We start from the raw sequence: 14,213 nt of genomic DNA, 5'->3' as shown, positions 1-14,213 counted from the left end.
AGGAAAAAAAAATTGAAAGTGTATTTGGGTGTATTTTTCAGAATCATCTGCGTGGTTTTTTTTTTTTTTTTTAATCAATATAGGCAACTACACGTGTCCATCTATGCAAATTTCTTCATGAGATGATTGACTCATAGTAGAGAGGCAGCAATTGCTGGCTGCTCTCATCATTATTAGCAGAATGTAATATTAGTGATACATTTCCAAATAGGGAAAGATAATACCACTGTTTTCGCCTTCTTTCCTGTTATTTTGAATGCAGACAGTACCGCAGGGACACCAGCAGTATCAACGACAACTGTGGAAATTCGCAAAAGCAGTGTTATGACAACTGAGATCACCTCCAAAGTGGAAAAAAGCCCCACGACAGCCAGTGGCAATAGCTCATGTCCTTCCACGGAGACTGAGGAAGAAAAGGCAAAACGGCTTCTGTACTGCTCGCTCTGCAAGGTTGCAGTCAACTCTGCCTCGCAGCTGGAGGCGCACAACAGTGGTGAGTTGCAGTGATTTCTCTTCTGTCTCAACAGCTCTGCAATTATCCTCCTCTGAATGGATTAGATCGTTTGCAGCAGGGGACAAAGGGGTGGTAGAAAACTGGCAATTATTACATGGAAGTCATCAACCATTAAAAATTAAAAATGACACGCAAAGTGTCATTTGCATGGGCACAAGAGAGGACTGTGGGGCTCCTTAATGTGCTTGTGTTTACAGATGTGTATGTGTGTGTGTGTGTGTGTGCATGTGCACGTGTGTTATTAAATATTAGGAGATAAAATACAATGTAATTCTAGAGTATAAGCTTTGCATTTATTTGATTTCAAAACTGCTATGTACTCCCACGCATTGGCTTCTAAATGACATTTTCTAAAGTTTTGTCAATAATATAGCTACAAAATTTGGTTCCAAAACTCAATGTGCTTTTGCCTAAAACCTCTCCATAATGGTTTTTACTGCAAATGATGCTGTTTGGCGTAAATCTTTATCACCCGGACAATTAAAGGTAAAGTGCTTATTATGGGCAACCACTGAGGTGTGTTCTCTACATGTAATATTTTATTTACTCTTTGTGACAACCTAAAGATATTATTCTTGCTATTTGATTGAGGCTCAGGCCAGGCACATGACCAACTAAGTGGCTGAGCCATGATTTCAACTTAGGTTATTCTAACTTAAACACTAAACTCGAATATATCATAATAGAACATACTAATAAGCCAGGATGAAATGCTTCCCAATATACTTCAATTCTATCCATCTATTGTATATCTACATCTATAGAAAGGTATTATATAGGTATTATATATCTATACCTATACCTATCTATCTGGATAAGTCGATGCAAAAAGAGAGCCCAGATCTCTATATTTATATCTATATATCTAGATTATATATTTATATCTATAATTAAATTATGTGTAGATATATAGATATAGATAACTGATATATATTCTGCCCAAGATTTTAGACAGCCCTTTGGCCCTAGATTAGATTTCCTCTAAAAGGCTGGGTTCATTGCCAGGACCATGTCAGCAATCACAATAGGAACAGAATCATTTGTAAGTCATACCCTGGGTTAATATTGCAGCTTTATGTTGTCTGTCACTGGCCAATCACTGTGCTGCACGGTAATGCTCAAGTATTGACTTCAGTATTCTACGGGAGTAATTGCAGATGGAGAGCAATGCCTTCCACACATCTCTTCCCCCCTGCATGCAACATGAGCTGTCGTCCGGGAGTTCATGAGTTCAGAGGCTGAGAAACACAGAAAAAGATCTGGCCCCAAGTCAGAATCTATACCGTGCAGACGTGCCTCATGTTTTACTCATGCAATTACATTATTCAGGGATGCCAGATAATTGGAGAGCAAAAACATCATTGAAAGTCCATTTATTTCTCAACAATTCTTGATCATTCTGCATAGTGACAGAGAAACACATTCATTTGCGGGGCGGAGGGGGGGCGCTCCGCTTTGACAGATAAACAAACCATACCTTTGAGGCTGGAGTTAATTTATCAAGAATTTGGATGTCCTTCCTGAATTCTTATCAGAAACCTTTGATTAAGAAGCAAAGTATTCTTCGTTATTTCATTATGTTATATCAGGTCAACATTTTTCATACTCCAATTCTATAATCCTTATCTCTGCTTTGTGTGTGGGAAATACCCATAAAGCTTTAAAAGCACATTCACCCATATCACTTTCAGATATATATGATTCCCTATATCCGGGGGTTCTGATTTATTATATATCCAGGCCTGGAAGCCACTATTTGGGAAAAGAAACAAAGCAAAAACAAAAAACCTCAAAAGTGATGCACAGGCAGAGCTGAGAACTACTGGAACCATCTTATTTGAGAGTTTAAGGTGGTAAATGCATGTAACCTTATAGGAAACCCTTTATAGGGTTGTCCCCTCCAAACCTTCAGTACGGTCAGTGAACTATAACCTCCCCCCTTCTGCCTAAGCTTGGTTCTTTATCCCTGCATTTCCCTTCCTACATCAGAGATTTTTTTCCAGGGTCCAGACCCAGTGCTTATTTTCAGCCTCCCACGAGACTTGCACTAGCCAGTTGGGCCAGAACTGGAGGTGGCCCAGGAAGAAGAGAAGATATACGAGTAGATTCTCTTTAATCCCCTCTGTGCACCATTTTTGATCTGCAAATCAGCTCTCTTTTGTAACTGAAGCAGTGGAGGGCAGCTCATTGTGTCCCGGACGTCCTCTACCTGTGGATGGTGAATGCAGTCATTTCCACAGTCAGACAACTGCCCCTCGTGCCCTGGTTCCTGCATCTTTGCCTTCAGATCCCATGTGGGGAAACCCAAGGGAGGGGGATGTAAAGGAGAGGGAATCTCTGTAGGCTCACTTGCCTGCCACAAAAAGAGTAGCTGTTGTAGGAGTCATCCTAAGATTAGTGTGCTGTGTTTTAGTTTGGGTTCCATTAGAAGCAGACTCCGAGACCAGGATTTGAGAGCAAATGGCTTTTAGGCAAGGCCAAGGGCATGGGTCAGGGAATGGGAAGGGGGAACAGGGAAGGGAAGCGGCCAGCGACCGATGCATCACTAGGCAGTTACCAACGTGGGCTACTGGACTTGCCAAACAAAGTCGTGACACCACGGGACTCCCACTGTGTTTCACTGTTTTAATATTTTTTTTTAAAGATTTTATTTATTTATTTGACAGACAGAGATCACAAGTAGGCAGAGAAGCAGGCAGAGAGAGAGGAGGAAGCAGGCTACCCGCTGAGCAGAGAGCCCGATGCGGGGCTCGATCCCATGACCCTGGGATCATGACCTGAGCCGAAGGCAGAGGCTTTAACCCACTGAGCCACCCAGGCGCCCCTGTTTCACTGTTTTAAACATAAAAATGTCCAGTGGTCACACAGAATGACTGAATGGAGTTAGCTCAAATTCTGTCACTTCATCTTTACAATCCAGGTGTTATCATCTCATTGTTCACTTATGATGTATTGTTTACATTAAAAATACAGAGTACCACTGGGGCCAAAGGCATGAACTGCAGCCTTTGTGAGCTTGAATGATTTCAAACAGGTAGGGAATTGCTAATGAAACAGGAGACTGTAGCCAAATTCCTGTGTGTCTGTGGCCCACGGTGTAATAGAGAGGTCTACCCATTTATTTCCATGTAGCATATGATGTTTAGTATAGGGTAAGTTAGCAATGGGCTAATTTGATATATGCTAAAATCTCAACAGGAAAAACACTGCTTGTTTAGGATATAGACAAATTGTGTTCTAGGACACAGTCCTTTATCATGGACATAGGTTAGAGTTGCCAGTTCATGGTGAAGGTGGAAAGTAGACGGTCTGCTTTAGTCCATTTAATTATTTTCTAGTTCTCTTTCATGGATCCCTCTATTACCTGTACCCACAGCAAACTACAGTCACTGCCTGTGGGCTCCACTGCCCCCACACTCATCCCCTCAACCCCCCTGTATCACTAACAGTTCTCTGCTTGCTTTCAGAGCTAGATATTAGGAAACCACTGTGAAGATTGTGCTTTTTTCAGGGAACTCGGTTTGAAGGCCAATTTTGTTCAGAAACAACCAGACTGTAGGGTGGGGATATGTGTCCTGTGCATCTAAATTGTAATTCTAAGTATTTCTCTCCCTTTTTTTCCCCTTCCATATGCATGGAATAAGGTCTTTAGTTCTCAATGTAGAGTTATACATTTATGGTTTTTCTTTTTAATCGTAAACCAATTTTGAGATTATAGCTTCCATCACACACAACCTCTTGTATATCACCATGGGATGAGCTAGAAGTGCTCAGTCCATTTTTACCTCAGATCCACAAATAACAATTCTGTGTGAACCTGGGCAAGTCAACTGTTCTCTTTGGACCTCTCTCCCTCTCTCTTTAATGGCGCTAAGAAGCCCTATGGCACCTTGTAAGGATGAATTATTCTTAGTGTGACCACAGTTGCTGCTAGCATTATTTGGGGATCAGTTGTGTTATTTCATTTGCTTTTCATTTCATTTCATTTCATATTATTAGTGTGACCACAGTTGCTGCTAGCATTATTTGGGGATCAGTTGTGTTATTTCATTTGCTTTCTCTTTTATTTTTCACTGAATTTGCAGTTAATGGATTTATATTCCACAACATTTGAATGCAGGATTTAAGTATGAGTATTCCTGCTTTGTATTTTTTTTTTTTTTTAAGAATTTGAGAGAAGTAGTTATCATAGCTTACTGGCATGATTCACAAAACAGTCTAAGAATGTTTAAAACAACTTAAGAGGACATACTCTTTTCAAAAGATCTGGAAGTCTCCTTTCAGTTGTATGTTATAGACACAAATAATACAAAAAAAAATTGTCTTTTTCTTGAAAGAAATCTCCCCAAAACATTCTACTAAGTAATGCTTTGCTTAGCTGATTTTGATGGTTTTCTCTACATAATTAAAAACCTTTAAAATGTTTTATAGTTAGTGATTATTACAAATTTGGGTAAATTTTTCTGGCAATAACTTGAAGTGGTAACCTTTGATAATTTTCATTGGGCTCGTTTGAGCTTTTCTGTCCCTAGACAGGGCTTATTCTATCCCTCACTAAGTTTTAATATACAGAAAAGGCACTTATCAAAGGATAGACTTTACTAACTTTTAGAGATTTCTAAATTTTTGCTTAAACAAAACCAACACTGTTAAGAAGGAGAAGAGCACTAAAATTTACTGAGAGTTCATGGAAGTGCCAAAAGTAATCCTTAGAACAATAAATGCATTTCATGTAACACTTCAGTGGAGCAAATAATTTCCTCTTCCACAGCTGAGGACACTGAAGCACAAAGAAATGTAAACCACACAGCTAATGGAGGCAATCCCTGACTCCTACCATGCCAGAGCCGGAGTCCACCATGCTCTTGACAAATTTGTGTTCATTGCTCTTTATTCATACCCAGTACTTGAGCTGTATCTCCTGTGGATCAGGCAATAAGAATACAGGATGAGCAAACCCCTGGAGTTGCCTTCAAGAAGCCCATGTCTAATTCGTGCTTCTGTGTTCAGGAAGAGAATTAGGTAAAGACTTGTTTCATCAAGACATCTGTTTCACGTTTCAAGTGAGAAATTCATTTAAGCCAGTCAGCTGTGGTCAGTGTTCATGGCCTTATTATTACAAAGGTCCAAAGATTATCTGCCACTCCTATTCAGCTTCTTCCAGGGTAACGGTAAGCCTCCCAATTACAGAAGATATTGGGTGGGTCAAGAGTCCCTCTAGACAGTCAGAATAAGAGCTGCTCTCCCACAGACTGCTTCCTAAGCATTGATAAGCCAAACCAGCCCAGGAATGCTTCTCACTTTGACTGAAGAAACTGTATGGAAAAGAAGTATTTTGATAAAATCACCTGTTTGGATAAAGAAGGTTGGACAACCATCTAGACACCCCCCCACACACACACACACAGTGAGACAAAGGAAAAAAAAAATATATATATATATATATATATCTTTGTATATAGATCTTGCTCCCCAAAGCATTGTTTTGCCATACACTGACTTACACCATCTGCAGAGTAAAATATATTTGTGTCTGTTTTGCAAAGGGCAGGTGGAGGGGGCTTGCAAACTGAAAGGGAAAAGCAGAGAGGCCTCCCCACCAGCTCCACATTTCAAGTCCTCCAGTCTACTTACAAGATGTCGACCTTTTTCTCTTTCCTTCATATGTTGGGATATGAACATTTTCATAGATGTGCATAAGAATACGACCTTCAACATGGGGAATCTATGTTGTAAGAATATACCTTTTTTAATATTGGATTCGGTAATGTTGCAATCATTCTAAAAGAGAGAAACGCGACCGTGAACCTGTTTCTTGTATTCATCACCTCTTATTTAAGGCGATGGTCATTGGCGCTGACCTAGTGTGCCCCTTAATGTGTTTTCCTCGTTGATGATCAATGGTTCTGGAAGGCTGGTCCAGGAATCCAGAAAATTGAGAATCTTATTTTTTATGCCTCCAGAACTGATAACAATCTAATAAACAAAAGTAGGAAAGAGAAACCACTGAAAAAAAGGGTTTAATGGCAGAAAGGAAGGACATAAATGATGACGAGAGAAAATTTCATAGTAAAACCATATGGCTAAGTGATAAAAATAAAGAATAGTTATCAACACGAAGAAAAAGAAACTTGTAAACAAAATTTTGAGAGAAAACTCCCATTCATAAACTACCAGGCTAAAAACCAAATAAACAAGTGTTAATAACGGGAATTACACTCATCATGAGTGAGAGCCCAGAGATGTTTATCAGTTTATTAAAAAGAAGCTTTTGTGTATAGTGTAACTTCTTAGCCTTTCACTGCTTATCTCCTTGGTCATTTGTTTTTACATTTGAAATTGAGTTATGACCAGTTTGGGCTTAACTATCCTAATGGGCTTTTTTTTTTTTTTTTTTTTTCAGGCATCAAGATCTTTATACTCTTCCTCTTCCTTTTTGAACCTAAAACACATAGCCAAGAAAGCTTGTTTGTATTCTGTTTAGAAAGTGGGTCTTTAATTAGTGCCACTTCTGTAAACACACCATGTTTAAGCTGATTACATTTGTTACACATCACCTCCAACTATACCTTGAGCAACTAAATCACTCTTCCTCATCTGCTATCATTTATGTCTTATTAGCATCGAGAGGAAGTGCAACAAAGTCACACCCATTTAATTTCATCCAGGGACTCTGGAGTGTAGGTGTTCTGTTAATGGTGCTGGTTTGATATGTGGGACATTGTAAAAACATGAGCAATTAATTATGTAATGTAAGGTGGTCAGACCTCATTGTCTTCTAAGTTAAGCATATCTCAGTCATAATCCCTGCAAGAACTGCTCTAAAACTAGGCATCACATTTTGTTACTGTATCATTTCCCAAAGGCACATACTAGCTAAGATTAATTTTTCTTTCTTTTTTTCTAAATCTTCCTGGCAGGTACTAAGCACAAAACCATGCTAGAAGCTCGGAATGGAAGCGGGACTATCAAAGCCTTTCCTAGGGCAGGCGTGAAAGGCAAAGGACCAGTTAATAAGGGAAACACAGGTCTGCAAAACAAAACGTTTCACTGTGAAATCTGTGATGTGCACGTCAACTCGGAAACACAACTTAAACAGGTAGACAGCGCATATTCTAGAAATGAAAACAACAGATAGGGGACATCCCGATAAGCAAATGTGTGTGCTTCCTTTGTTCCTTTCTTTCCCGTTTTCCTCTCCGTCCTGTCCGTCCATCTATCCATCCATCCACTTATCTTCTACTCACTGCCTTTATTTATTTATGCCTAGTTTAGTTGCCAAGGAAATAGTAAAATGTAATATTTTCTAAGTCCCTTCAGAAAATGTCTGAAGTGAGTTTGTACTATTCTTTTTTCTGAAGAGTGGGAGGAAAAGGAGTATTAGATCTTTTCTCTGCCAGGTTTCCCACTCAAAAGTGTTGATTTTCTTGAAAGGTCAAATTGCAATGTTCCATTTTTACTTGTTTAGATATTTACAGGTTACAACTAATTTTATACTGTTCTATTCTTTTATTTTATGTACTTTATTACATGGTGTTGTACTGTATTGCTAAATCCTGCAGCCACCTGCTAAAGGGATGACTAATCCTATTGCATTCACTTTTACTGTGAATAGCCCTCCAAAGAGATCAGTTAGACGTTGCCAACTAAAGGCCCAGCCCTCATATTGTGTTGTATTTTATATGCATGTGTGCAATATTGTGCTCATTTTATGCACCTTCGTTATTTATCTTTAGAATTTAAGGGGCTGACATTTGGCTGTACAAATGTGAGGGTAAATATTAGTATGGAAATAAATTCATGCCTGCCTGGGCATCTTTGTTTATTTGCACATAAAATTCCTTTAGACATTCCTTTCCTTTGTACACTTTTAAAAAGGAGATCAGCACAGCGATAAAGAAAAAGGCTGGGAAAACCAAGAGCCTTCTATTTGTTAAAAATATACTAAAAAAGGTAACATAAAAATATATATCCTCAAGCCATCAGAACCCAAGGACAAAAGTGCATGCTTTTTTGTTTTTTGTCTCTCCAACTTGTATTAAATAACTAATCTTCTTCCTTAGGTTAAATCAGTATTTGGGGGGGTGGGGTGGGGGATGATTTTTTTTAAACACTGTCATTTTTAATTGTTTTTGATAGCACATTAGCAGTAGAAGGCACAAAGACAGAGCTGCTGGGAAGCCCCCGAAACCTAAATACAGTCCTTACAACAAACTACAGAAGGCAGCACATCCTCTGGGGGTAAGTGTCATCATCTATTCCCAATCAACAGTGATCCTGAATGTCCCACTGTCTGATGAACTTGATTTTTTTGTTGTTGCTGTCAATTATTAAGTGAAATAAACGGAAGGGACCTTAGTCATAAGAAACAATTGATTGGAAAGTCCCAACCCTCACTCCAACAATAGAATTATTGGTTTTGTGAGTTGTGTGGGTGGTTTGCCACGTTTAGCCACAGTCTGGTAGCTATATCTTTTGGAGTTGGGCTCTGGTTAATGACAGAGCGTGGGGAAGGGAGTAAAGCCAAACTTTTGAGTCAAGTAAGTGATATCATGATATCTGGTCTTGCTGTCAGTGGATAATTTTAGGAAAGTTCAGTGAAAAAAAAGTTCTTGTCTCTCTTTTTTAATATCTTCATGGGACAAAGCACTGGTGTTTTTGATCCCCTCAACAGTTTTGGATTTTGAATAGCATGGCTTCAAGGGCATGACTGATTTTATTTAATTATTACACCAAGAATAATATCTGAGGCCTGGGGAAATTCTTCCTGGGAGATGCCTTCTTTCCATTACCCCAAATACACCTTTTTATTAGTGAACATAGTAGTATAAATGTCCTGACCTGGAATATTTTTTTTAGGAATTTAAGGGAAATCTGTGAAACCTGACAATCTCAAGCTAATATTTATGACCACGTGGCGGGGTTTTGTTGTTTCTTGTTTTTGTTTTCCTGGTTGAATTGACCATAGCTTTCATCAGGGAGATCCAGGGCTCAATGAAAAGTTAAGAACAACTGATCTATACAGCATGTGCTGAATTGTGCATTTTGAAATCTGTTTTCTTCAAAATAGATCTTATTAATAATCGGTGCTATTGTGTGCTGCTGGCACATGAAAATATAGTTAAAGGAAAACTGCAATCATCTATTATGAGACCTCAGTAGGAGTTGACCCAATTAATTTAGTAGCATCACCCATTTTTATGCAAATGAAGTCACTTTACTCTTTTGTACAGAAGCAATTTTAGCTGCATTGAAAGGCTGTGAATTCTGCACAGAGCTGATGTTTCAGCACTAGTCATAACTTTGAATGCTATTTCTGACCAGCATAGATGCAGCTTTCAACAATCAAGTGAATGGTTCTTAAATAAACAGGGAAGTCAAATTGTGTTAATGTCACCATCCAAAACCTCCTTCCTAGCTCTCACTGTGTTACTGTTTCCATAAATGGGAACATTCTGTGAGAACAGCCATCTTACTAATGCTACTAGCCAAAGAATGAACTGGTTTTGTAGAGTAGGATTGAGAGAATATTGTTACCATTAGCACAAAGAGGAAGCATAAAATGGCAGATTTTGGGGGGGGAGGCAAGTTTCACCTTGAAAGTGAAATTTTGTTATTTTTATTTCTCTTCATTAATACCTCACACCTTGCTGGGCTGCCCAGTTTATACACTTGGATAGCCTAATAGTAGCTGTCAGCATTAATAAATGTCTCTTTTAAAATATCAATTCTGTGACAGTTCATGTGTGTGTGTAAAGTGGAGTGAAAATTCCATACTTTCTTCCTCAACATGAATACTTTCCTCAGGTGGTATATTTATGATGAAAAATAAAATAAGGTTGTTGAGTACTTTCCTGGACCAACAGTCCAAGCTGGCCATCTTCAAGTGCTCTTCCAGCTCTTTCAAAGGAAAGATGTTCTACACTTTCCGTTATTCTTATTGACCTTCCCAAGTGTGATTTTTATCTTTGTAGTTGCTTCCTGCTACATTTTAAAAGCTGCCCATCATTCTGGATTCTATGGGTAGATGCCCAAACTCCTGTCCTTCTGTCTTTTTTTTTTTTCTCTCTCTCTCTCTCCCTTGCAGGTAAAATTAGTATTTTCAAAAGAACCTTCAAAGCCATTGGCTCCACGAATTCTACCAAACCCACTGGCAGCTGCAGCCGCTGCTGCCGCAGTGGCCGTGAACTCCCCCTTCAGTCTCCGAACTGCTCCAGCAGCCACACTGTTCCAGACCTCGGCACTCCCGCCAGCTCTCCTGCGGCCAGCTCCCGGACCTATTCGGACCGCCCACACTCCTGTGCTGTTTGCTCCTTACTGAGTTCCAAATGGGAGTACTTGTACTGCAATAATTTTTCAAAAAACAAACAAAAAACAACAACAACAACAAAAAAAACAACAAAAAAAAGAGAACTATGCAGTGTTTATTTATAGTTTAAAGTCTATCTGAAGAGCCAGGACTTTTGATAGTGAACCGAAAAGATTATTTAAAAAAAAAAAAAAAAAAAAAGAGGGAGGCTTAGGGGTGGGGGGGGGGGTGGTATTTTCTCTAAATTAAAGCATTCCTCTTGAACACTGATTGTTTTAGAAGTGATCTCCAGCATTGACTTGTAGTGGTATCTAGAATTTCTGAAGCCTTTGTGACTGTGCTTTTGGGCACCTATTTCCCTCTGCATTGTCTTTCCTGCTTTATGAAACAGCTATACATTGTAAGGGCATTAACTGGTTCCAATGTATGTATATAATAATTTACTCTGTAGATTAAGATAATATGAAAAAAGAAAAACAAAAAACAAAACAAAAAAGAAAAAAAACAAAAACAAAAACAAAAGCAACACTGTGAATAGTAGTACCCGTGCTGGTCCTCTTGCTATGACAGCAATTACTGGGTATTTATCCCAACAAAAGTAGATACAGTAGATGTCTTGTAAACAATAGTGCTGTGTCTCAATCTATGCCACTAGGTTATAAAGAATTGCAAAAGGTAGAATGAACAACTATTTCATGCCGGTAAGCAGCCAAATGATACACAAACACCGGAGGGTTCTGCGGAGGTCTTCCTGGTCCATATTCTCTCCCCCATCCAGACTATAGGTAACTTTAAGTTGAGGACAAGAGAGCACGGCTTAAGCATAGAGGTGGGGGAGATATTAATAAAGGTCATTTCTTACAAAGTATTTTTTCCTCCCCCTGAAGCAGTGTTGCTGGAAAGAGGGAAAGAAATCTTTGTAATGAATCTATATCTGAAAACAGGTAAACATGTGCATTGTGGGTGTTTAGAAAGAAATCAGTACAACTGTTCTGTTTAGTGGATAAGAAATTATCGTAACCTAAGATGATTGTTTAAAGTAAAGATTTTTCATGTTAGTACATATCCAAAAAAAAAACAACACAAAAAAACAGAGAATATTGCATCCTTGCAATATCCCCTTTATATCATACCAGTAAGGTTATCTCTTAGGCAAAGGTTTCTGCTTTGAACATGAGGATAGATGTTAGCTATTGTGGGCTTTTTCTTGTTTCTTTTTTAGATTTCCTACTGACATGATATGAACAATTAATATATACTTAAATGCTAGTAAAACAAGAAAAATGAATCTAAGGTGATTGCAGACCGAGGATATAGTGTTGGAAAAATTCTGGTAAGGTGCACTTGACCATGATTTCACTAGTGGAGTTATGAAATACTGGCAGCCTTAGATAGTCACCAAAAGGCTGAAAGGAGTTGATGTTTTACCTTTAAAACAAGATTTATCAGGGGTATATATAAATATATGTATATTGTATATATGTTAGAAAGATTAAGAGAATAACTTATAAAAAGAAATTCTATATAAAATAATTATATAACCATCCCATGTTACATGTTATCATTAAGTTGGTAACAAATGGCATAAAAATAGCTGTGCCTTTAATTTGTGATAAAGGCTATTTGCTTTTTCCCATAGAAAGCTATTGTATACCTATCACTATGATGGGATTCGATGCAGCCAGTCTGTTGCATTAAGAACAAGGACACTTAAACTTAGAACAATGTTAAAACATGTACAAATCAACCCTACATGATTTAGGTTTAGAGAAAAAAAATATTTTTGAAAAGGTTTTGTAAAGACTATTTAAATCTATAGGGAAGGGCTGGGTATGGCCTTCCTGAAACTGCTCTTATCTAAACTGTAGTAACCTTTTTGAGAGGTACAAAGATTCCAGAGGAAACCATTGGAGAGATAGGTATATTGCATTTGTCATTTTATATTTGAGAAACACCCATAGCGTGCTTGGTGCTCAACATCGAACATGGTCTTCGGAGTTCTTCTCCGTCATCCAGCTGTAGACATTTGTCATATAAACATATCTTTAAAACAGTTGGCTTTATACACCTTTTGTTAAACAATCAACAAAATAAGGAAGGAAGGAAGGAGAGAAGGAAGGAAGAAAAGGGAAGATAGCAGGTAGATAAGCTAGACAAAAGACAAAAGTTATTTCATTGGTCTTTGGTAAAAAGAATTTCAAACCACACATCTCTGGTTAAACACGTTAGTTAGTATTAAAATTTGTTTTTTGAAAGTATCCGGTGATTTATGTTTACCAACACCTCTACTCTTTCGTCTTAGCAAGTGTTTCCTTTTTTTCCACACACACCCCTTACTGGTTCAGCCAGATGGAAAGTCACTCGTGAGTTTGTTGTTCGGGGCTCTGTCTATATCCCGTGTGACCAGCTTCTAAAGGGTTTGAGCTTTAGTTGCCTTGTTCTGGTTTGTTAAATAGTTTGATCTTTCACTGTAACTTAGCCTGAATCCTTACCCAACAGCCTTTACACCTGATAAAACCTCTTTCTGTTGGAGAACTTAATGTTAATTGATGCACTCTCACTACTCCGTGCTTTTGCTGTTCTTCCCCCATTTTCACCAAAGTGAATCAGCCAGTCCACTAGAAGTCAGGGCCTTTGGGATGCAAAGAGTCCTGGATCACAAGGTGTTACTAACTTTAATGATTTGCTGGGAACAAATAAATCAGCCATATTTTCTCCATCAGCCATATGAGAAAACTCAGAAATACCTAAATCCCTTCTGCCTCACTTCGCTATGGAACCATTTTTGTTTAAATGGTCTCTTAAATTGGAGTTGTAATCATCAGTTGTCTTTTCCTCACTACCTAATAAAGGATGAAGCCTAACTATGGAACTTACAGTGGACTTTCTGTGAATTGCTTCCCTCCACTCCACATTATTTATCAACACCAGATCAACATCCGTTACGGTTCAGACTGCTATAAAGCCCTATCCTTTCCCTTAGGGAACTTTTTTCATGAATAAAGATCAATAATTCAGATGGGTCAGCACCGGTGCTCTGAAAATCCCGAAGGGTGGTCTGACTTTATGGTTATATATCCCTCCCCACGCATCACACCCATGGCAAAGAAGTGATAGGGAAAGCATCTCCGATTTCATTTGAAACAGATATAAATGCATTGCAAGAGCCAGATGCCTCTGGAAAAAGCATTGCTGCCCCTCATCCGGATCATCCAGACAAATGGGAAACAGTCGTTGGGGAGGTACTGTATTTCTCTCTTGAGAAAACAGGTGATTACACATGACAAATTGCTCCTATCACTGGTCCTAATCTTTGAAGAGTGGTGGTTCTATTCACATAAGCAAACACAGTTGGCTTTTGGCAATTTATGTCATCCCTGCCTCATCTGT

The 14,213-nt window shown here is 38.6% G+C and overlaps 1 protein-coding gene across 2 annotated transcripts in view; it reads left to right on the top strand.

The window, feature by feature from the left end:
• ZNF385D (zinc finger protein 385D) overlaps positions 1-13,695 on the top strand; it is a 908,018-nt gene extending 894,323 nt beyond the window's left edge. For both annotated transcript variants that reach the window (XM_004754365.2, XM_004754366.3), the window contains 4 exons: positions 263-493; positions 7,435-7,613; positions 8,654-8,755; positions 10,602-13,695. In XM_004754365.2, coding sequence (XP_004754422.1) covers positions 263-493; positions 7,435-7,613; positions 8,654-8,755; positions 10,602-10,835 — 746 coding nt within the window. In that variant the 3' untranslated portion in view covers positions 10,836-13,695. The remainder of the gene's footprint in view (positions 1-262; positions 494-7,434; positions 7,614-8,653; positions 8,756-10,601) is intronic.
• The last annotated feature ends 518 nt before the right edge of the window (positions 13,696-14,213 follow it).

The sequence above is a fragment of the Mustela putorius genome, unplaced genomic scaffold (genome assembly GCF_011764305.1).
Source record: "Mustela putorius furo isolate JIRA1106 unplaced genomic scaffold, ASM1176430v1.1 tig00003834_pilon_pilon_pilon, whole genome shotgun sequence".
NCBI classification, from domain to species: Eukaryota; Metazoa; Chordata; class Mammalia; order Carnivora; family Mustelidae; genus Mustela; species Mustela putorius.
Note: the sequence above shows the minus strand (reverse complement) of the source record. Positions and strands in the feature narration are given on the sequence as shown.